Source organism: Diorhabda sublineata, chromosome X, assembly GCF_026230105.1.
Source record: "Diorhabda sublineata isolate icDioSubl1.1 chromosome X, icDioSubl1.1, whole genome shotgun sequence".
Lineage (NCBI taxonomy): Eukaryota > Metazoa > Arthropoda > Insecta > Coleoptera > Chrysomelidae > Diorhabda > Diorhabda sublineata.
The window spans coordinates 15,639,985-15,662,467 of record NC_079485.1 but is presented as its reverse complement, the minus strand read 5'-3'; the positions used below and the strand labels follow the sequence as shown (position 1 = coordinate 15,662,467).

General features: G+C 32.4%; 1 protein-coding gene across 2 annotated transcripts; it reads left to right on the top strand.

The window, feature by feature from the left end:
- The first annotated feature begins 49 nt into the window (after positions 1 to 49).
- On the top strand, positions 50 to 16,504 carry LOC130451553 (transcriptional repressor p66-alpha). 2 transcript variants are annotated; one of them, XM_056790643.1, is made up of 9 exons: positions 50 to 858; positions 4,343 to 4,633; positions 4,742 to 5,057; positions 5,118 to 5,315; positions 10,556 to 10,648; positions 11,415 to 11,625; positions 11,738 to 11,883; positions 13,352 to 13,613; positions 13,666 to 16,504. In XM_056790643.1, the coding sequence occupies exons 1-9, from the start codon at positions 821 to 823 to the stop codon at positions 13,884 to 13,886; spliced, it is 1,776 nt and encodes a 591-aa protein (XP_056646621.1). In that variant the 5' UTR covers positions 50 to 820; the 3' UTR covers positions 13,887 to 16,504. The 2 variants fall into 2 exon arrangements, with proteins under 2 accessions (XP_056646621.1, XP_056646622.1); XM_056790644.1 differs by having other exon boundaries at positions 78 to 858; positions 5,121 to 5,315.
- Positions 16,505 to 22,483: the final 5,979 nt, after the last annotated feature.

Sequence of the window (22,483 nt, the reverse complement as noted above, 5' to 3'; positions counted from 1 at the left end):
GCAGATGATAAGAGTGTCTTTGACCTTTGCGTCGGTGTATAAGCTCAACACAAGGCCGCGCCATATTGAAACGAATCAGTTGTCTGTTAATTTTGGCTAGGGGTGAATTGGTGTCTCGCGCTTTTCACTTTTTTCGTGTTTTTATAAAAATAAATTTAATCAAAACTACTCGATATTATTAATAATAAGGTGTGACACATATTCCAGTAGTTCATTTGAGAAAAGTTTTTATATTTTGGTAACGAGTAGAATGATGATTTTTTATTCAGAAAAGTGTATATACATGCAGGAAGATAATCGATTTGTCAACGCGAGTTTAGATTACAATTTCGGTGCACTAATTGACCTAAGGTGCGTTCAACCATCACTTCATAAATGTACCATGTTTGGTGTCGTTGGATGCGGCTTCTTCTGATTTGTATCGTGGTTGGAGTTATTTTTGTGTTCAAGTTTTCAGTGTATAACAATTAATAACAAAAAGTGGATATTAACATCTCATGAATAAGCGGTAAAGAAGTGTCTAGTGATTCGTAACGAACCTACCGTGTTTCGTAAAAGGTTTCTTTTAGGAATGGGGTTATCGCCTATGTTGATTATCAACATCTTTTGATAATAATAATTAGCAACAGTGGTAGGAGGCCACGATTTGAGTGAATAGGCTAGAAAGCATACATTTACTTTTTTTCGTTAGGTAGACTTAAATGGGTTTCATTAGATCGTAATAAAGTATTGTATACTCAGATGTGTGTTTATTTATGCATAAATACGTTAGATAATACATACAAAGGTGATACTTTCTTTTGGAAGTCTATCTAAAAAAATGGATGTCGATGAAACTGTTGTAGATTTGAGTATTAGGTATGTATACAATACCATTTGTAAAATTAAATTACTTAGCCAATTTACATTGAAGGAAATGGAAATTTAAATGTGTTCATAAATGGGACGTATTTACCTAAATTATTTTTACAATTGCTTATTATAAAGATAATTGTATTTTCTGATAAACAATAATTAACAAAGATATATATATATATATATATATATATATATATATATATATATATATATAGTAGGATTCCTTGACTACTCATAATTTGTTAGTATATATTGTGCTGCAATGTATTTGTTTTGTATGTATGTTAAAAGTTTAAATCTTCAAGGAATCGACCATGGAAAATGAAATTGTTGTTTTTCTATTCCATTGTGAAGATGTGTTAAAAACATATTGGGTCAGGGGTCAGTTGCAGGTATTTTACTATTTATATCTTACATCGACTGAATATAATTTCTAGCATTAATTTGAAAGGAAATTCAAATTAAGTCTTTTCTGTTTCTTTTATATTTGAAATAATACAAAATTAAATGACAAAAATGTAATTTAGATAAATAAATAATTCGATTTGTTCATATATTGGGGTCAATCCAGATTCTCCAGACAATTGTGGATTCTCTTTGACATATCTTTTATCATACAATAAGACCTATAAGTAGAAGAAATAAAAACAAAAAATAGATGATAAGTCTCATTAAGTCATTAGTGAAACCCTTGGAAGTTTATAAACCATTACTATTATTATTTAAAATAATTGAAAAATCTTAAAGTTTATTTTTGGTTGGTTTGGGTTTTGAATAAGGCCAATATGTAAAGGTGCAGTATATGAATGCAATTAGAAAAGATTAGGTTTGTTCAAAATGTTTCTAAACCATTCTTCAATTGCAGTTGAATTTATTTTTGCTATTTTCTTATTCGAATACAGGCACACAATTTTCTTTAAAACTTTTAGACCTCACTGATTGCTGCGTTTGATATTATCACACAGTTTTAAAAAATAGCATAGTGTATCAATTTCTATAAATGGACAAAAACAATTGAATAAAATAAGATGAAGACATTCCACAATTATATTGAATAATTTAGAAACATGGAGACTAGAAATAAAGTTCAAGGAAATGTGAAGAGCTTAAGAAATTTTATTTAAAAACCAAAAGCTCCTAGATCTCTCTGATTGCTGCTTTTGATACTTGTGGCATTGATTTGGAAAATAATGTAGTTATATGCTTTTGATCTGTATCTTGTGGCCTTAGTGTTGTATTAGGTTTATTATTTAATTTATTTTATTACTGATGGAACCAAATGTCTCTGGAGTAGGCGACCTAAAAAGTTTCTACACATGCATCTATTTTGTGTATTTGACATATTTTTGGTATTCATATTTTAGATTTTCAATTGAACTAATTCTCATGATTCTTATATTTCATTTAACTAATTCTATCAGTCCTATTATGAAATGTTGAATTTATTGAGCTCACAAAAACGAAAGTGAAGTATTTTTAAATGACAGAAAAGAATTTTTCACTTGGAAAAAATACAATTAAGGAAGAGGTTTGGTTTGCAAAGTATTATGTGACTCTTCTCCATGAAAATCAACAATGGTTGACAGGTATGTGGAGTTTAAAAGTGTCTATACAAGCACAGATGATGAGATTTACAACTTGGGAGGCTACATCATTAAACATATGAACATTGTGGAAATTGTAATGGAAAGTACCAAGTAAAATTGAAAGAGGTAGTATAAATTATTAAGATGTTATAACACCATTTTATATGAGCATTTAAAAATGTAGAAACAATTTTCCAAATGAGTTTCACATTTACTTATAATGGATGAAGAACAACAATTTTTTTTAATTGACACATAACCAAGGATGGAATTTGGATTTATGTACCTAAATGAAAAGGGTTGTTATCTGAGCTAACTGGCCCCTGTAAAAGTGAGCAAAACCACAACTTTAGGCTGCCAAGTTTATTGCTTCTGTATTTAGGTTTACTCACTGTCTATTGTTCATTGACTATTTAGACAAGTGAAAAATATTCAACAGCGACTACTACTGTACATTATTGGACCAATTGAAGTAGAAAATTTGATGATTTGAACTTTAAATCACTTCTTCACCTACCACATTCTCCAGAATTGGTTCCCAGTAGCTACTCGCCATTAACAGGCCAGAATAAATGCTCTATAACAAAAATATGTATTGAATAAGTATGTTCTCTCTGAAAAAAAAATGCTCCTATGACAAAAATTTAATTAAATGAAGAATAAAACCACAACTGTAGGCTTCCAAGATTAGGCTTATTCACTGTGTATTGTCCATTGACTGTTTAGACAAGTAAAAAATATTTAACAGTGGTTATTACTGTACATTATTGGACCAATTGAAGAAGAAAATTTAGTGATTTGAACTTTGAATCGCCTCTCCGCTCAACATATACCCCACATTTGGTTCCCAGTAGCTACTCGCCATTTACCTGCCAGAATAAATGCTCTAAAAACAAAAATATATTTTAAATGAGTAGCTTATCTCTCCTATAACAAAAAGTCAATTGAATGAGGAGATAAAACCACAGCTATAGACTGTCAAGGTTATTGCCTCTGTATTTAGGGATATCATTTTATATTGTTCATTGACTATTTAAACAAGTGAAAAATATTCAATAGTGACTATTACTGTACATTATTGGACCAATTGAAGAAAAAAATTTAATGATTTGAACTTTGAATCGCTTCCTCACCCATCATATTCCCCAGATTTGGTTCCCAGTAACTATTCGCTATTTTCAGGCCACAAGAAATCCTTTTAAAACAAATATATGCATTAAATGAGATTATCACTGAAGTATCAAGCTATTTTGTGGCGAAAAAAACGTTCTATAAAAAAGTTTGTATAAGTGTTGGACTGTATCACACTTTTGAAGGAAACTATATTGATGAATAGAGCAAAATTCGTTTGAAAAACTTTTTTATGGTCACTAGACCAGAGACTTATTGGTTGTTGAGTTAATTACCACCACTTGAATCCTAATTCAAATATTGAAAATATATTGTAATTTACTCATGGAACAGTATATTTTATGATGGTGCTTTTGTAAAATTTAAAAGCTAAAAAGCAAATATAATCAATATTTAAAATTTGCACTCAATTCCAGTACTAAGTATGTTTTCCAAAAAAGGAAATTTTGTTTCAGTTAACTTTGCACTATTCAAAATACACTTCATTTTTACAATTTTAATTAAATATAAAAAAGGATATGGACATTATTGATTGTTAATCACTGCGGAAAAAATGCTGATTAGATTAGAACACAATTTTAATGTTAATGGTTGTACTATCTGATTTGCATTGTTTGTTCTAATATGAATAACCATTTTATTGCTTTAGGAACATATGGATAGCTAAAGACAAGTACATATTAGTATTCAAGTTTATATGTATTTGTAATAAAATGTATATACACAAAAATCGTCTGATATAACTGTCATATATATATATATTTCAGCAACAGGTCTTCATCAACTCCTCCAAATTACGTTCCATTTCATTTAACAAACAACAATTCAACTTCTTCAATTCCTCAACAACAACCACTGCCGTTAACGAATTCTAGAAGAGTTTTAAGACCTAGAACAGAACCCCGATCTTATGTAGAAAGTTCGGACGCTCTAATCAACGGTTTATTAGATAAACCAAGAGTTAACGGGAATTTTGAGTACAGCAGTGATTCAAGTGAAGGAGAAATGCCTCCACTCAGTCCAATTAGGGAATATACAACTGCTGATATTAAGCAAAGGTAATTAATTTGGTTAACATATATTTTTCTAACTCAGCAAAACATCTTCATGGACTTTCACCATAGTATCTATCTAAAAGTGTTTATAATGTATTGTGTTTTATATAGGGAGAGGGGCCTGAGAAGGTTACGTGAAGAGCTTAGAGCCGAAGAAATGAAACTAGTTCTTCTCAAAAAGCTCAAGCAGTCTCAACAGTTAAAAGAAAATGTTGCAGTTTTGCCCCCTAATATTCCCGTTTCAGCTTTACCAACTAGTGGTTTACCAAGTGGTCTCAGTATCACCCCTACAACAGTCAAGGTTCCACCTAAAGGTCAACAATCTCCGCAGATGGCACATTCACGACATCCGTCTTCTAATAATTCGCACAAAGTGAGCAATATACCCGGCAACGGCAGTGGTAACTCTCAACACTTATTAAGAGTTGTAAGTTTCTATATAATTATGCTATTTTTTGATTTTATTTTAATGGTTATTAAATTTCAGCAGCAACCACCACCTCCTCGTGCTAGTATGCATGGTCCACCTATGAATGCATCTCTAATTAATAACAGGACTAGTTTATCAGTTCCTCAACCACCTCAAAGGAGTTCAATGGGTAGACCACCAAGTGGTTTTCCACCGGGAGTTAAAGACTTGTCACCCTCAGTGACAATTACGCCTGCACCTCCCCAATCTATTAAGGTATAAATAAACATATTTTCTTTATAAAGTCCAAATATTTTTAAATGTTTTAGTTCTTGCTAAAAGAACAGTTCATTTTTTGATATATATGCTCTAAGAGTGTAGGGACAAAAAATCCACACAAATTAATAATTACACAAATTTTATATAAGCGAATCAGCACCCAGTGGGCTCGCTTTCCTAATTTTTGTTCCTAAATGTTGCATTAAATTATGATATACTGAATATGGCGTTTACTGGAGTTTGTTCTTATTTAATTCTTCATGTGTAGTTGCTTCCCCACCTACAGAATATGCGTTTAGTTTCAAATTTTGTTCAATTGGCCTTAGTTGAGGCACATTAGGAACATTCCTAGACTTCTCATTAAACGGAATAATCAACTCAGCAAAAGCTTCCACAACGTACTTTACAGAATGAGCAGTTTCCATATCTGTCCAAACCATAAAATGTTTTTCAGGATGTTTTTTCTTTATGAACTGCATTAATCTAGATCTAGCACACTATTATTCATATATTTTGGCGGTTACAGAACTTCAAGAGGGACAAATGTATGCTGAAAAACGACCACGAGAAGATATCGCCAACTAAACTAATACTTTCGAGTGTAAATTTTTGTGTTTTTTGAAATACACTTTTGGATTTACTTCCTTGCCTTTCTGACAATAATAAATCTCATTATTCACTGTTTCACTACCGTCAAAAGTAAAATTTAACTCGTCTTCGATAAAGATTTCCAAAACTTTAGCAGACGAATTTTGTTGTTTCTCAGATTCTTTATGTGCCGATTACTTGATTTTTCAAACTAAATTCTGTTCCTTTAGATAGGCTGTCTAACATATTCCTTATCGATTTTGATTTTCTGCCCAATTTTTGCAAACTGACCCCCAGTTTTCCGTAAGCCCTTTTAACCAAAGCTACTATTTTAGCATTTTTTTGCTCTTTTCCACTTTATTCTAACTTGTTTTCAATCGAAATACATGTCTGAACACGCCGATAGATATTGTAAATTGTTTAAATGGCTATTCCCATTTTTAGAAAGTAAACCGTAAATAATTTCTTTAGATCTTGATTTTGTTCATGAAATTTTACAATTATCTTACCTCGTTCGTTTTCTTTTAGATTTTCAATACTAAAGTTCTACTAGTAGTACTACTAATGTTCATACTTTGACAACTGCCAAATTATGAGAAACAATTAATAACATTCTTAGTCAATGCCTACTTGCTAAGCTGTCTAAAAATGAACGGATTTTTTATCTCCACACCCTTAATTAGTCGATAATTGTTGCTCCCTAATACTTTTGATGGAATAAACAGATTATTTGCTCAGTAGATGTTCTGCTGTCTCTGTGCCTCTCTCATAATCTGCAGTTGTCTTCCTCTGCTATGCCTATTGTTTTAAGATCATATTTAATAAGGACCATTAGCTTAAAGTCATTTATGAACATCATGAGAAGTGCCTCAGCTGATATTATTGAAATACCTTAGACTTGGAACGTTTCTCTAATAAATCTCCATCTTATCCTTTAGCCATCCATTCAGTTCATTGTTGATATGATAACCCATGAGGTCACAATAGGGCTCTGGTCAAAAATAAGGAGTTATTGCCTCTTTTTAGCAAGATTTTCTCCTTCCTAATATCCTGGTTGCCTGGTAGCCATATTAGGGTTACTTTTTTTGGTAGCTGATGCTTTAAAACTTTAATTATTATTTCAATGAGTCACAAATTTTTTGTTGATAATTAAAAGTGTAGTTTGATTTTATTAAATTTGTTTATTCTTTTCACTTTGCTGCCAGACTGTTAGTGGAGTAGAAAACAAAGGTTTGGTGCATGGTGGACCTATGCAGCCGAACCTTATTCAAGAGGTAATCTATCTTTAGAAATCATAGAATCTTCGGTGGTTTTTGATTTTATTTTTCAATTAAACTGGTCTCACTTAAGCCAGCTGGAGAGATACTACATAAGATCTTACATAATATTAAATTACAACTATACAGGGTGTCCCAGAAATTGCACGCCAGGCTGACACGGGAGGTAGATCAGCTTTAGATCTATCAAATAAAAGCAACATGACCTCAGTAAAAGTTTTTTAGTTTTCGAGATATTAACACTTTTAGGTTTTTTCAGAAAATCTCTACTTTATGCCCTATTTTTGTCTGTTATGGGCATAAAAAACCTCTAATTTATAATTCTTTTTTTTCTGGGCTACCACTAATAGTTGGTTGAGACAACCCAGTATTCATTTTAATAAAAAGTAGTACGACATTAACAAAAAAAACAACTCAATCTTACTTTTTGTTTCAAAGCGAAAACCTTAACTAAAGTTTGGTTAGCGACTGTGAAAAAAAAAATGTGCCAGACTGAGTCAGAAAATGTTCTTAAAAACTAGCCTACTTAGTGCTCTTTAAAAAATGGTATAATATTCATAGCTTTTTTTTACTAAAAATTAAATATCAAGTATAGTCATTGAAGTCGTACTACTTTCGCAATACTTCAAATAAAAAATAATACGTAATACAAAGTTAAGCCGACTTTTGTCTTCAACTTATAACTTTTCAGTTACTGTAATCGCTTTTTAGTTTAGCAATGTCTAATAGAGTTATCCATTATCCCTTTTATAATTGTTGTTGTAGGCTGACATCAAAATAATTTGGGTACAGAACATAGGGTTGTATTTTTTTTATTTTCATTAGATTTTACAATTACAACATTCAAATAAATATTTACCATTCAGAATTTACATTGAATAAACTATTATAGCAGATTTTCAAAATTTCTGCCACCTGCTCTTATGCATAACCTGCATCTTCTTAAAAACTGTGTCTTTAAACGTCCTAAACTTAAATTAGTAATTTCGCGAGCTGCTTCATTGATTCGTTGCCGCAATTCATTGACCGATCGAATTGGTTTACTGTACACTTTATCTTTTAAATATCCCCAGTAGAAAAAGTCCAGTGGGTTTAGGTCTGGGGAGCATGGGGGCCACAAAATTGGTCCTAGCCGGCCAATCCATCTTCTTGGGTATGTGTCATCCAGATAAGCTCTAACTGCGCGGGCATAGTGAGCAGGGCACCCATCATTCTGCAGCCACATTCTTCTTCTTGTCTCAAGAGACACATCTTCCAAAAGAATGGGTAGATCATTTTGTAAAAATTCTAAATACATTGCTGCATTAAGGGTAGCAGGGAGTTCGAATGGGCCAATTATTTGCCCATTGAGGATCCCGGTCCATAAATTTATTTTAAATTGGTGCTGCGAACGGTCTTGTCTTACTTCATGCGGATTTTCTAATTGCCAACTGTGAATATTATGTAGATTAAGATACCCATCTCTTTTACAGGCCGACTCGTCGCTCCATAAGACGTAGTTGAAAAAATTTGTGTCTTCCTCATGCTTCTCCAGCATTGTACGACAAAACGATACACGTTTTGTATAATCACTGTTTAACAGCGTTTGAACCCTTTGAATATGGTACGGGTGGTATTCATACCTCTTCAAAATTCGTTGCGCTTGCGATTTAGAAACGCCAGTACGTCGTTCGATTACCCTTAATGAAGTAGATGGGTCCTCCGATACTTGTTCTAGTACAACCTCATCCTCTTGAGTACTACGTGGTCTTCCTTGAGAACTTCTTTGGCCAGGGATTCTGCCTTCTCGGCAGGCATTGACAGTGCGAAGAATAATCTCATGGGATGCTCGCCTGCGGTTAGGGTATCTTTCCGAGTACAATCTCGCTGCCAATCTTGCGTTATAACTCACGTTAGCACGTGAAGAAACGCTTCTTGTCTCACCATAAATTAACAACATGTCTGTGTACTCACTAGAGGTGAAAAGCGCAGGTTGTTCATTTGCCATCTTAAAAGCAGTCCAAATCACAAAGTAAATCGAGTCCACTAAGAGCGCTAAGTCGTCGTTATGAAACTGTATCCAATAAACTAATTCCAAACACTAGCAAAACGGAATCCAAGTTAATGCGAAGTTATCATAAAAATGCAAACCGAAACTTCAAGACGAAGGAATTAAAGAACACGTGTGTAGCACTAAACACAAGGAGCAGTACTAAATTTACCCTGCGCCCCTCGGTGCAGTGCGCAGGTATTACCTCTGATCCTCTTCGTAACGTCGTTACCGACCGAACAATGAGTGTGAGCGAGATAGTCAATAAATGTTTAAGGTCATTCAGTTTCTCAGTGATATGGAGACAAAAGAAGGCTACATATTCAATTAAAACTATTATTTTTTAGTTTCTTAATTTCGAAGAATTACGACTTCAATGACAAAACGTGGTATTATTCAATTTTTAGTAAAAAAAAACTATAAATGTTGTACCATTTTGGAAGGAGCATTAAGCAGGCTAGTTTTTAAGAACATTTTCTGACTCAGTCTGGTACATTTTTTTTTCACAGTCGCTAACCAAACTTTAGTTAAGGTTTTCGCTTTGAAACAAAAAGTAAGATTGAGTTGTTTTTTTTTGTTAATGTCGTACTACTTTTTATTAAAATGAATACTGGGTTGTCTCAACCAACTATTAGTGGTAGCCCAGAAAAAAAAAGAATTATAAATTAGAGGTTTTTTATGCCCATAACAGACAAAAATAGGGCAAAAAGTAGAGATTTTCTGAAAAAACCTAAAAGTGTTAATATCTCGAAAACTAAAAAACTTTTACTGAGGTCATGTTGCTTTTATTTGATAGATCTAAAGCTGATCTACCTCCCGTGTCAGCCTGGCGTGCAATTTCTGGGACACCCTGTATATTTTGTAAATATTAGATTACACAAAAACTATTTTTGTCTCATATGATGATTTCAATACCGCTAAAATGTCTTTTTAATTATTCTGACAGATGACTACTATTAACTATTGTTCGGGTATGCATTTTCTCACTCACTGTTTACTACCACTACACCAAAAGTAACAATTATATTGACTGATTCTTTGAGCCGGATATGACGAAATAGACAGTGTAATTCTAAAAATTTCACATATGGTCCTTCAAGCCTGATATGTTCGATTCGAAAGAGCAGACAATGTAGTGATAGTATGATTTACAACGATTACAGAAATTCCAACTTTCCTTTAACCAATAATTGGGTTTGTTTTGAAACTTTGCATAAAGTCATAGAATAGACAATATTTTTACAGATTTATTTTTATAGGCAGTAAACTTTTATATTTGTATTTAATTATCTATTATTTATTCTGATAATTATCATTCCAATTAATTATAATTATTATTTTAGGAGAGACCTAGAGAAGACAACCAAACTCCTGCTCAAAGACAAGCTGCTGCAAAATTAGCATTAAGAAAACAATTGGAAAAAACATTATTGCAGGTATTTATTTAAAAGAAGTATTATGAACTTCGAAAGGATTATGCTGTTTTTCAATTTTAATTTGAACAAACTTCTTTTTTAAACTTTTGTACCACAAGGCCATCAACCCAAGGTTTTTTGGCCAGTTTAAAGTATTTTTTACTTATTGATGGATTTTGTAGCCTTGCCCCCATACTTATTTTTTAAGTTAAATTACATTTATTATTATTTCAATATCGTATGCTCTTCCTTCCTTTATACTGCAGTTATTGGTTATGGCCAGACGAAATATGTCTTTATTTTCGCCGTGTCTTCGTCACAGGTATTAATTGGTAACAATAACAATTCTATTGATAATTTGAAACGTTTAATAACTAGGTTAGCAATTTATTTTAATGAAATAAAAAATAAAACGATCCGTTCCACTACATCATCCCTCTCTGAGAGAAAGGACTTCATCTTGGCCAATAATGAAGTACTTTAGAATCAATATATTGCATGCAAGAGCCAGGTTTCCCATAAGGCACTTTCAACTTTTTATATGGCTTGATTAAATACTTTTTTAACGGAGTAGATTTTTATCGAAATTCCCTTGTTTAATTAATTTTATAGAGTAACTTGTTTCTAACTTCGGTATGTTGGTCTCATCAAAAATTATACATAATCGTAAATCTTATATTTTTGATAATTGTATTTTGAAAAATTCTGTTTATTCATTAAAATGGTAGACATTAATTGGGTTTTATAATTTTTTTTGTCAAGTAATGTAAACTGATTTTATTTTCAGATACCACCACCAAAACCGCCACCTCCGGAAATGCACTTTATACCTAATCCGAGCAATACAGAATTTATATATCTTGTCGGCTTAGAACATGTCGTTGATTTTCTCACTAAAGAAACACGAATGCCATTACCCCCACAACCATTTGCATGTAGCCAATGCCAGTCTGACTTCACTCCCGTTTGGAAATGGGAAAATAGTAAAAAACAAAAAGGTAATTCAATTCAAGACAACTAAATTATTCATTAATATATATATATATATATATATATATATATATATATATATATATATATATATATATATATATATTTATATATTTATAGTTTCAGGTAGTAAATCTGTCATTTGTGAACAGTGTGTCACAAATAATGTCAAAAAGGCTCTGAAAGCAGAACATACAAATAGGTTGAAGACAGCATTTGTGAAGGCTCTACAACAGGAGCAAGAAATCGAACAGAGACTCGCACAAGTGAGTATGTTTCATAACAATATTTAATTTTAGAATATGATTCGGTACAGTTATTCTTATCCTGGTTACTTGTCCCTACAATTTTTTTCCTCCACATTACATATACGCTTTCCTCAGTTATGTATGAGCTTCTTTTGAGTATCTTTTTAAACCTGGTAGAGCAAGACACATTCTTATAAAAGACTGCATATGAAATATAAAAATATTAGTATATAGACAAAGAGAAAAAATAAAAGGCACTGATATATGGATAAGAGATGACCAAAAAAATACAAGAGGAACAAAGAATATTATTACCATACTTTAAACAAAATACACAAGAAGTCAAGTATGACAAATTGGTGATAAATGACGTATTTGACACAACATGCATAACCAAAAAAAATGAACCATAAGAGATCAGAAGAGACCTAAAATCAAGAAATGTTTAAGAAATAAGAAATTGATTATATATATATATATATATATATATATATATATATATATATATATATATAGAATGAAAATAAGACTGGGACTTATCTATGGAAATCCGGGAATTTCCAGTTGAGGGCTGTGACGTTGAGTCCTTTGGTTGATTGAAACTCCAACTTGGCAGCTGTAGAACTGCGGGATAAAATACAATGAGGAAGGAAACGGGAACACAGATGGAAATTACTGAAGAAAGAACAGATTTGATTAAAAAAGAGCCTATGCTCTAGCATATAGAAAATCTGAATTTATATTTTTTATAATATAACCAAACAGAAATCTGTTCTATTCATTCTATTCCCCAAATAAATAGATAATACGAATTTATATGAAAACTATCATACAAAATTTGCTTAAAAAAAAGGGAAATCCATAATTATAACCGGAATTTTTGTAAACACAATGATAAAGAAAAAACTTACCAGTGAATATAAAGAATAAAAAAACCACAAATTTACTGAAATTTATTTTGATTTAAAATGTAGAGGACGATTTCGAATACATTCCGAGGTTTTATTGAATTCTCGAATGGAGTGATAGGTCGATAACAAATTAATTCCTTCATAAACTCGAATATTAGAATAAATAAATCCGAAGTGACTACTATGCCACAATACGTGAACAAAGGATTATTCAAAATGCTCGAAGAAAACGTAATAAGCCGAATGGCATGTTACATTCAAAAACAGAAAATTTTTTGATAGAAGATTGCTATCAAAATAATATTCCTACAAATAGTTGTTTAATAAAAGCGTAAGCTCAAAAAATTTTCAATCATTCAATGAGATTAGAAGCCGTTTCTTCCGACAAGCAATAAATATGGATAATTTATACACAACGGGTTATATGGGATCGTAAAAACGTGTTGCACGGAAATACTCCTACAACGCGAAACCTACCGTGTTATAGGGGAGATTACTGTATACATTATATATATATCGTTTTATTTCGATTGAATTGAAATTTTTGTCATAATATATATTTATATTTTTTATAGAATGGAGTATTCACTTCAAGCAGTCCAGCGCCGTCACCGGTGACACCCGAAGCTCTTCCGAAGGCGGTAACACCCACACCTGTACCGAGACATGCACCTACACCGCCCGCGCCAGCCCCACCACCGCCACCACAACCTACTCCGCCGCCGCCGCGCACTTCACATCCACCGAGTCATCCACCTCCTTCCGTCGCCCAGGATAAGTACACGCAACAACAGAATGCAGCTGCTATGCAGGCGTTACATCAGCAGATCTTAAGAAGTAAGTAAATCTATAAATTTTGTTCCCGATAATTTTGATTTTATTCTTTTAGGTTTATCTGCTGGCGGGCCTCCAGCAGCTGCGCATATGCTTCAATTTTCCCCGCTATTTTACCCGTATCAGTTGGCGATGGCACAAGCAGCCGCGACCGGTAAAAACACGGCTGGCGGCAATTTGGCAGATATACAACGCGCTGCCGATCTACATCGACAGTACCTGTTGGATATGATTCCACCACCAACCCAACAACAACGTCACAATTGGAAGACATGATGCGAAAGAAATCGAGAGTGATACATTTAGTTTTCATTGTGTAATTAGCTGTTTTGTAGGGATACGGAATTATATGATACGCCACTATGACAATTCAAGCATACTACTCATTCACACATTATTAACCAAGTTCAGTTGTTTGTCAATAGATGGCGATGATACCTTTATTTGTCCGATGTCTGTGCTATTTTTTATTCAGTTGAAATGGATACCATTTTATATGTAGTGTTATTTGAACTTTATCAGATAATTAATCACAACTCGACTACAGGACATATTTATTTCTTAAAATCCAGCTCGAGAGACTAAATGAGATGATTTTAGACCTGAACAAGTTTCAGCTGTATAAAAAATAAACTGATCATGAAAAGAAAACTTCCAAATAAATCAGCTGTAACTTTTAATGTTTTTAATAATGACGTAAAGTCACATTCAATCTTTTTATTGTAAAATGAGGGCTTCACTACAGTTATATTTTTATCTGATTTCTTGTAAATAAATTTTATAAATTTGGTACTAACTCTGAAATGTTTTATGCTGTTATCAAATCAACTCTTTTTATTGTTTAACAATATCACTTTTAATTTATATTTTCGATTTTTTAAATTAAATTTTATTTTAAACAAACTAATCCTGGAGTTTCAAAAACGAAACAGTCGATTTATTTTATCTTTTGTCAAACAGCATTATGGGGTAGCTAAGTTGACAAGTGAGTGCCAAAAATTTCAAAAGATGAAGGATGTAACTTTACTACTTTGACGAAATGAGTTTCTTTTTTTTATTTTGAGTATAATATTGGTCGCAACATGTGACCCTAAACTCGATTGCGGCGTCAGTAGGGCTTTTGTTCCTTCTATCGAATCTCAATTTTCAAATTTGAGATTAGTTTATTGTATTAATTTTCAATTTAATAAGTCTGCTAACTACACCATACCTTTAACATGCTAGAAAAGTATCTGACATGTTACGCTCTACCATGCCCACCTAAATGGATCAACGGCGTTTTGTATCCGCTACATTCACCAAAACCGAGTTTTAATTTCCCATGTACAAAGTATTGTGTGGTGTCTTGTAGTGCCATCAACAGATGACAATGGTGAGGCAGTCATCAAGTGCAGTATACTCACCGCCCAGCCGTCAAGCAAAGTGGCATAATAGTCTTGACGTTACGTGAGTTGTAGGCGACAGTATTAGTCTGTGATTTAACGGTCTAGTATGAGTAGTGTTCATATATTGGTTACGGTGTAGTGAGCAGACACCTCAACCATCTTAAGCGTCCTTCATATTTGTACAGAGCCGTATTTGTTTTATGTCTGCCTACGCTCTAGTTATTTTCTTGGAACATTAAGAAATTAATCAGACGAAGATATGGAAATTTTTTACTATCATGAAGCTCTAAGTGTGTTCTGCAAACAACCTGTTAGAATCTGAATATATTTCTTGTTATATTTTATTTAAAAAAACTATTTGCTATGAAATTAGTGTCGCTTTAAACAATTATATTTAATTACAAATATTTTTGTCGACCTTTTTATAATTATTCATTTTTTGAACGCATTTATTCTTTTGTTACTTTGTATTTTACAACTGTAGAAAACCTTCAAAAAAATATTTTTCTGAAGTAGAATTTATTTATTTTTGATTACGGCTGTGCCGAAACGGCATTGTACTTTTCGTTTGCTGGTGTACAACAATAGTTGGAAATATTATGCCGGCAGTACACGCTCATCAATGCGACCCGAGCACGAGACTCTGGGATATCGTCTATAATACTCCTCTAATCAGTTTTTATGTCAACATTTCCAAGAATTTCGTAACGAATCGTACAGTGCGAGCTTGTACTAGAAATACTCCCTAGATGTCTTTACTTCCTTTGACTTTTTCAGAGTACTCAGGGAGGTCGAAATAACTCCGTGTACACTCTCGGGTCACCTTGGCGAGCGTGTACTACCTACATTAAAGTAGCTCTGGAAAACTGCTTTATAAAGTGAAGGTAAATTGATATGTACAGGATGTCTCAGAATTTATTAGAATGTTTCAATTTTAATTCATTTAAAATTATGTAATATTTAATGAGACACTCACATATATCCTGTTGATTTGTTTTTTTAGTATAATTCAGATCTTATGACACAATTTTTAATAGCAAAGAAAGGTCTAGAACAGGTTTTGTTTTATCAAGAAATGGTGTTATTATTAGAAAACTGATAAAAAGACTTGAAGGAATAATTTGCTTCTAAAAAATGAATAGTGAAGTAAAATTTGAACAGTAACTTTATGTTTGCCATAATTTTAATCAAAATAAATACTAATGGTTTACTGAATAGGATTTAATTATCTATGTCGATGCATTCTTATCAGTTTTGCTTGATTTTAAATTAGCATATTAAATTCTGGGACAATCTGTGTAGAAAGATTTGATACTGGCGATATATAAGCACAACTTTGTCTAAACCTTTTATAGTATCGAATCTTCAGCTTATGTATTGGTTGAACATTTGTAAATAAATGTTTCCACAATTGTACATTAGTCATAATTCTTTTTTTAGAAATACTGGTGCATACTATGCTCAATGAATTTAATATAAGGTGTTCTAGTACTATTTCGTTTTTCTTGATTCTTATTTTAATTGATTTAATCAGTTTTACCACCAGCCTTAAAACAATCACATATTCCAAAACTATAACGTCTAAATATAAGAACTCTATAACTACCCTAAATATTTAGGATATACAATTGAAACAAATATAACCAAAAACACGGTTTACTAACATTTATAATTACACTGTCTGATCCTTCGAGCCGGATACGAATCAACGATAAATAGAAGGTTCAAAGGACCAGATAGCATAATTGTAAATATTGGTATAGTGGTACTAAAACAGTATGAACATTATCAACGATTCACCAGAAATTCCAAATATATAACTGATAAAAACATAAACGAATTCTCATACCAATACTGATTTAATGATGTTTCAATTCATTACACAATTTCTGGAAATTGATAGAACGAGTAAATACAGAATCTAGTAACAAACAGGAAATAGTACTAGGAAAAGAATACAATTGAAAGGTATACTGTTTTAAAGTAAGTAGGAGTATATGAGTCTGGAACAAAATACTAAATAGTTTTTAAAAACTCCAAATAGAAATTTACGCAATTAGAGATCAGTTCAATGTCAATAAGAAATGTGCTGATAATAATAATCTTGTATGATCACCAAGCAGTCAGTAAAGCACTAGCTCTTGTATAATTAATAATTCTTTGGGAATCATTTTTTAAACTTAACAAAGTTGTGAGTACCAAGACACACTAAAGTAGGAGGAAATGAGATGATTGATAAACTAGCAAAGGAAGGGAACTAGAATCCTCTTGAGGAATCAGCACTGATACAATATTGGATGAAATAGAAGTGATTGAGAAGATTGAACTACTAGGCAATATAGTAGGACTAGACCAGAAGTCTGTATTAAACATTATACTTTGAATGGATACCTCAACCAATGCAGATTCTGTGGTTTAGAAGAGTAAATATCTATCAGCAAGGCGGCATTACATTATCTCAGGTATAACATATGTGAGAAAACTGAATAGAGCAGGAATATGTATCCAAACTGAAGCCGGCGGATGTTTGTGAAATTTCTTGAAGAATCCGGACTAAACATACTAATTGTGTCTGAAGTGGTTTCCAGAAACTGAATAGAAAGGGCATAATCAATCTTCTAGGTGTCAGTTAATCGTTACACTACACCACACACAATTTCAACTTATTCTAATTGAGATATATAATTGTGAGCAAAAAAATCTACTCAAGTCACACGTTTGCAGTGAAAAGTTGCTAGCAAAAAATTGATGGCTTCCATTCTTTTTCTGATTTTAGCATCTCAAAGCCATTAGTCTTAGTTTTATAATAATTGGTCTATGTTGTTATTGAGTTATAAGTTCATCCCATGAATGCTCAATAGGGTTTTAGTTTGTACTACGCGCTGGCCAATCCATAGCGGTAAATTTGACATACTGTAAATACTACTGTACGGAAACTGCAGTGTGTGGACGAATATTGTCCTGCATTAGGATGAAGTTTTCGCTGATGAAACTGGTGTACGGAAGGACATTTTTTTCTATCTATCGATTCGCCGTTAATCCCCCCACACCACCGCCAGTTTCAATAAAAACCGACTCGATTTTTGGTTTTGGACACGTGTTCGTAATAGATTATAGTCAAGTCATGCGTAGTGCACCAAACTTTGGTATATGATAAGAACAAACCTACTGTCATTCGGAAACTGAACTAAGTAATTACGGTGCAATCCACTAAACACTCACGATAATCACGACCATGATATTTTCCATTCCACTTAGTCCAGAGCGTTATAATCGTAAACCTAAGAGTGTTGAGATAAATATTAACGAATGGCAAAACAGAAAAAATAAAGCAAAAGCTTTAAGAAGTTATGTTACAATTTGTAAGTCACTGAATTTTTTAGTGGAACTAATTTACATTGACATCAAAATATCTTCTGCGGCGATACTGAAATATTTAGTAGTACGTCAAAAGTACTTATAATATCACAATCTGCGTCGCTTGAATTTTGAGAATTCCACTAATTATTTCAACGCTTACTTCGACCCACCACTTGACGAGGGTCGTCGAGAACGTTAATCATGACGTTCACACCGCGACCACCACGATCGTAGTCGCTATGTGGAACGCTCAAAAGAATGTTTTTGGCGTCGTGAATGCTTAGTGAAATGCACCATTTGGTAATCTAAGAAAACTGATCTACGTCGATATGGCGGCCGTGGGGTAAATTTTCTCGTATGTACCCGTGTCAGCTTCTCATCATTTTTCCAGTAGTTCGGTTGTTTTGTTTTGTGGGGTTAATAGGACTTCATAAATAATTCTTAGACCTGTTTGAGTGAAACTAATACAGCTGAAACTGAGTATTTTTACAGTTTTTTTTTCAGTCAATCAAGTAAACTTTCAAGAAATTTACAAAATTTAGAACACTTTTACTAATTTTAATTAAATTTCGGGTGTTTTTTTTTACATTAATTTCCATTGTTGAGTTTACAAGTTCATCAAACATGAGTAGGTTGCAAAGTGATAACAAACAAGTGGCAGCTGAAAGATAAAGGACAAACTTGAAGCTTTAGGTGCAATTAACTTCTTTTGATTAGATTAAGAGTTTTATTGAGAATCCTACTCATTTTTCACAAGTTTCCAATTTACTTGAGTTTGAGACTATATTTACCGCTTATCTACACTGAGCACAACACTATACAGTAGAAAAAACCGACAAAGCCCCTTTCTGGGAGCACTCCATAAGAAACAATTTTGCAATAAAACTGGAAATAAAAAAGACTAAAAATAGAACAAATAAGTTCACAAAACACAAATTTACGGCAAAAGCATATGTTTACCCCACGGCGGGTATTTTTTTAAATCGGAATCAGCTGATTTTGACAATTTCTTACGTCGCTCAGGTGCTTGCCATATAACGGACCTTAACACACTCAATAATATCGTGAATATACTGTCAATACTGTCCTTTAGACCCATAATATTGACTAATAAGATTTTATCATTCATGACACTAAGTTTTGGAACCAATATGTGCAACTTCCATATTTTCTTTTCTTCTTTAATCGTATGATTTACTGTCCTTTCCCGTTTTTTAGGTTCCAAAAAAGAAAACTATGCAAATCACTAATTTTAAAATAAGTATTTTTCTCTTGAAACTTCTCCTTTTATCTGTGCCCATACCAGTTCAATCGAGATAAGTTTGTAATGATATGGTGGAGGTCTAACGAAAATCAATCATAGATTTCAAATTTTTTAATTTCTGTTTATAAAGGGAACACAAAGCATGTTATTTCCTCACAGAACTGGGATGGAACTTAATATTCTCTGAATTTAGCTAATTTTGTAAATCTTGGATGTTGGCAATTTGTCTAAAATCTCAAATGTTAACTTGGATTCCCCATTACTATTATACACTTCTAAGGAGGAAGATCTATGATTTGTTTGAACTATTCTTGAAAAACTTCAGCATTCATGTCATTGTAGTCATCAGAAGGAGTAGAATCAAAAGTCAATAAACCCTTTCCTATCGATAAATGAAAACCAGTAGATAAATTATTTAAGTCACTGCATACAAGAACCATCTCATACGAAACCTTGGCACCATCTGAATATTATTGACCATGTTATTGACGTTTCCCCCTACACGCTCAATATCCCCATCACTTATAGCTAGATTTTTTTCCTTACAGGGTCAATTTTATTGAACGTGTAAGGTCCGCTTATATCTTTAGTATAGAATTTTCAGATTAAGATGACTGCGCCACGGTGATGGCAGCCAGAAACATTGCCATCATTTATGTTATGTTGTTTTGTGCATTTTTTTAGGTAATCAAATTGTTTTAGAAGTTGTTTTTAGAATATTGTGCTTGATTTTGTTTTTACTTATTATTTATTCAATCTTTTATTTTCAGGTGAATTATGAATACAATAAGTTTATATGAGTTTATTCGCTTATCTTTTATACTTTGGTCACAAGTTACTTATTAATACTGTTAAAATTATTGGTGTGCTCATTTACACATTAAAATCTCTATGACTGGGGCCTGCTTCATCTTCTTCACGTCTTCGAGTATGTTTCAAAGCTAATAATGCTTCTGCGGCCTTTCTGTCTTCCTCATCTTCAAAATTGAATCTATTTTCATAAGATGTTGACACTTCTTGGGTAGTTTCTTCTAAATCTGTGGTTTCCTCCGATTTAGCTCCTATTTTACGAGTTGCTCTAGAAAATTTAGGTTTGGGGGATGAACTGAGAACAACAGTTCCTGGTAGATTCTTTGAAGGAACAGCATTACACTTCAGTCTTCTTCGTTTTACTTTTTCTAAAAATATTTTATTTAAATTTTTGACACATAACCTTAATTCATAAATTAACAAACCTTTTTGGAAAAAATCTGTGTCTTTGAAATGGAGCGAGCATACTTTCATATAATTTGACCTCTTTTTTCCAATTTTCAGTTGTCTAATCCATTCTTTTCTCCTGTCCACAAGTTCTATGTCCCCAAATTCATTTTCCACAAGAACTTTCGAATTTCCTGCTACCGGAAAACTATGAAAACTCAGTTCAGGATTTCTTTTTGCCCAGGAAGAACAATGAGGAACACAACAGTAATAATTATTCATATTGAAAATTGAAAATGAATTGAACTGGGAAACAATTAACAATTTTACACTGCTTGAAGTTACTCAACATATAACAGTGTATATAAATTTACTTACACAAACACTCGTCAGAGGGAGTATCGCATTTGAAGGGATACCGATATGGTGGGTAAAAGCGATCAGCTGATTGGTTGTTTCGTTTGATTTTTGAACTTTAAAAATTATTATTCCTAATTATTAAACTAGACAATTGACTGGTTTAAGGATTGCCGATTTTGTACTTTTTTAGCTTTTTGACATACAAATGGCTTGTTTTTTTTTGTACGTTGAAGCTTGTTTAAGTAATATTATATATGTAACACTCCTATATAGTCAGTTGGTATGGAAAAAACGTCCCTATGTTACGGTACCGACAATTTTGTTTTTCTCTCATTTGAGATGCTTTATTTATACTGCGCATGCTTCGTGCGCGTAAAAGATGCGCAGAACTAACTGAAGCGCTCGGAGAAGAAACTATCCATATAGAAGTATTACATATATGGGGAAATATAACCAAGCAGCAGAGCCGGACTGGCCTAAAAGTTTAAAGTAGATCTTCACATTTATAGATAGATATCAGATTATCTAATGAAACTGCAGAATGAACTATTCTAATGACAAGTATAGATTGTTCTTCAACACATAGGGACATCAAAGAAGATCTAACTCAAGTGAAAGAAAATATAAAAAATGGATGAATAAATTTAGAACCTTCAATCAAAATTATCCCAATTTTCAATCTCATACATTAAAAAAGAGACTACTATAATCAAAATAATTAAACAATATAAATTTTTCGTTACTAGCCTTACACTCAGGTTACATTTAGAGCAAAGATAAAAAGAAGTAAGAAAATTTTCAGGTTAATTGGATTTGTTGTTTTAATTTACAAAAATATGTAAAGCAAAAATAAGAGTAGAAAATGAACTTAGTTAAAAGTAAATGGGATTTTAAAATTCAATCAATTTTCCAATGGACAAAAATTAACAATAACAAAGCTACCTACTCAACAAACGTTCACTTTGATACTATATATTAATTTTATAGAATATAAAAACTAAAATGTATCTTCAGTGTTTTCTTGGTAATTATCGTGTTTCCACAAATTTTGTTAAATTAATTATTTCAATCAGAAATGGTAATTCTTGCATTGACCATATTGCGTCAATGAGAACAATACTGTACAGTATTGTACATAAAAGAAAATGAAAATATCTGGTCAAATTTTATTGATTTCGAAAAACATTTGACTCAATAAACATAGAATTAATCAAAATAGAAAAGTTAGTGAGATAGGGGTGTTTTCTTTCGCCAATGCTTGCAATAGATTGAATAATGAGGAAAAAAGGGGATGAAATGTAAAGAAT

Excerpts from the sequence above, each read along its gene's own strand:
- LOC130451553 (XM_056790643.1), top strand. The coding sequence starts at position 821 with ATGGATGTCGATGAAACTGTTGTAGATTTGAGTATTAG. Across the intron at positions 11,626-11,737 it reads AAATAGTAAAAAACAAAAAG|TTTCAGGTAGTAAATCTGTC; the intron begins GTAATTCAATTC and ends ATATATTTATAG. Across the intron at positions 11,884-13,351 it reads TCGAACAGAGACTCGCACAA|AATGGAGTATTCACTTCAAG; the intron begins GTGAGTATGTTT and ends TATTTTTTATAG.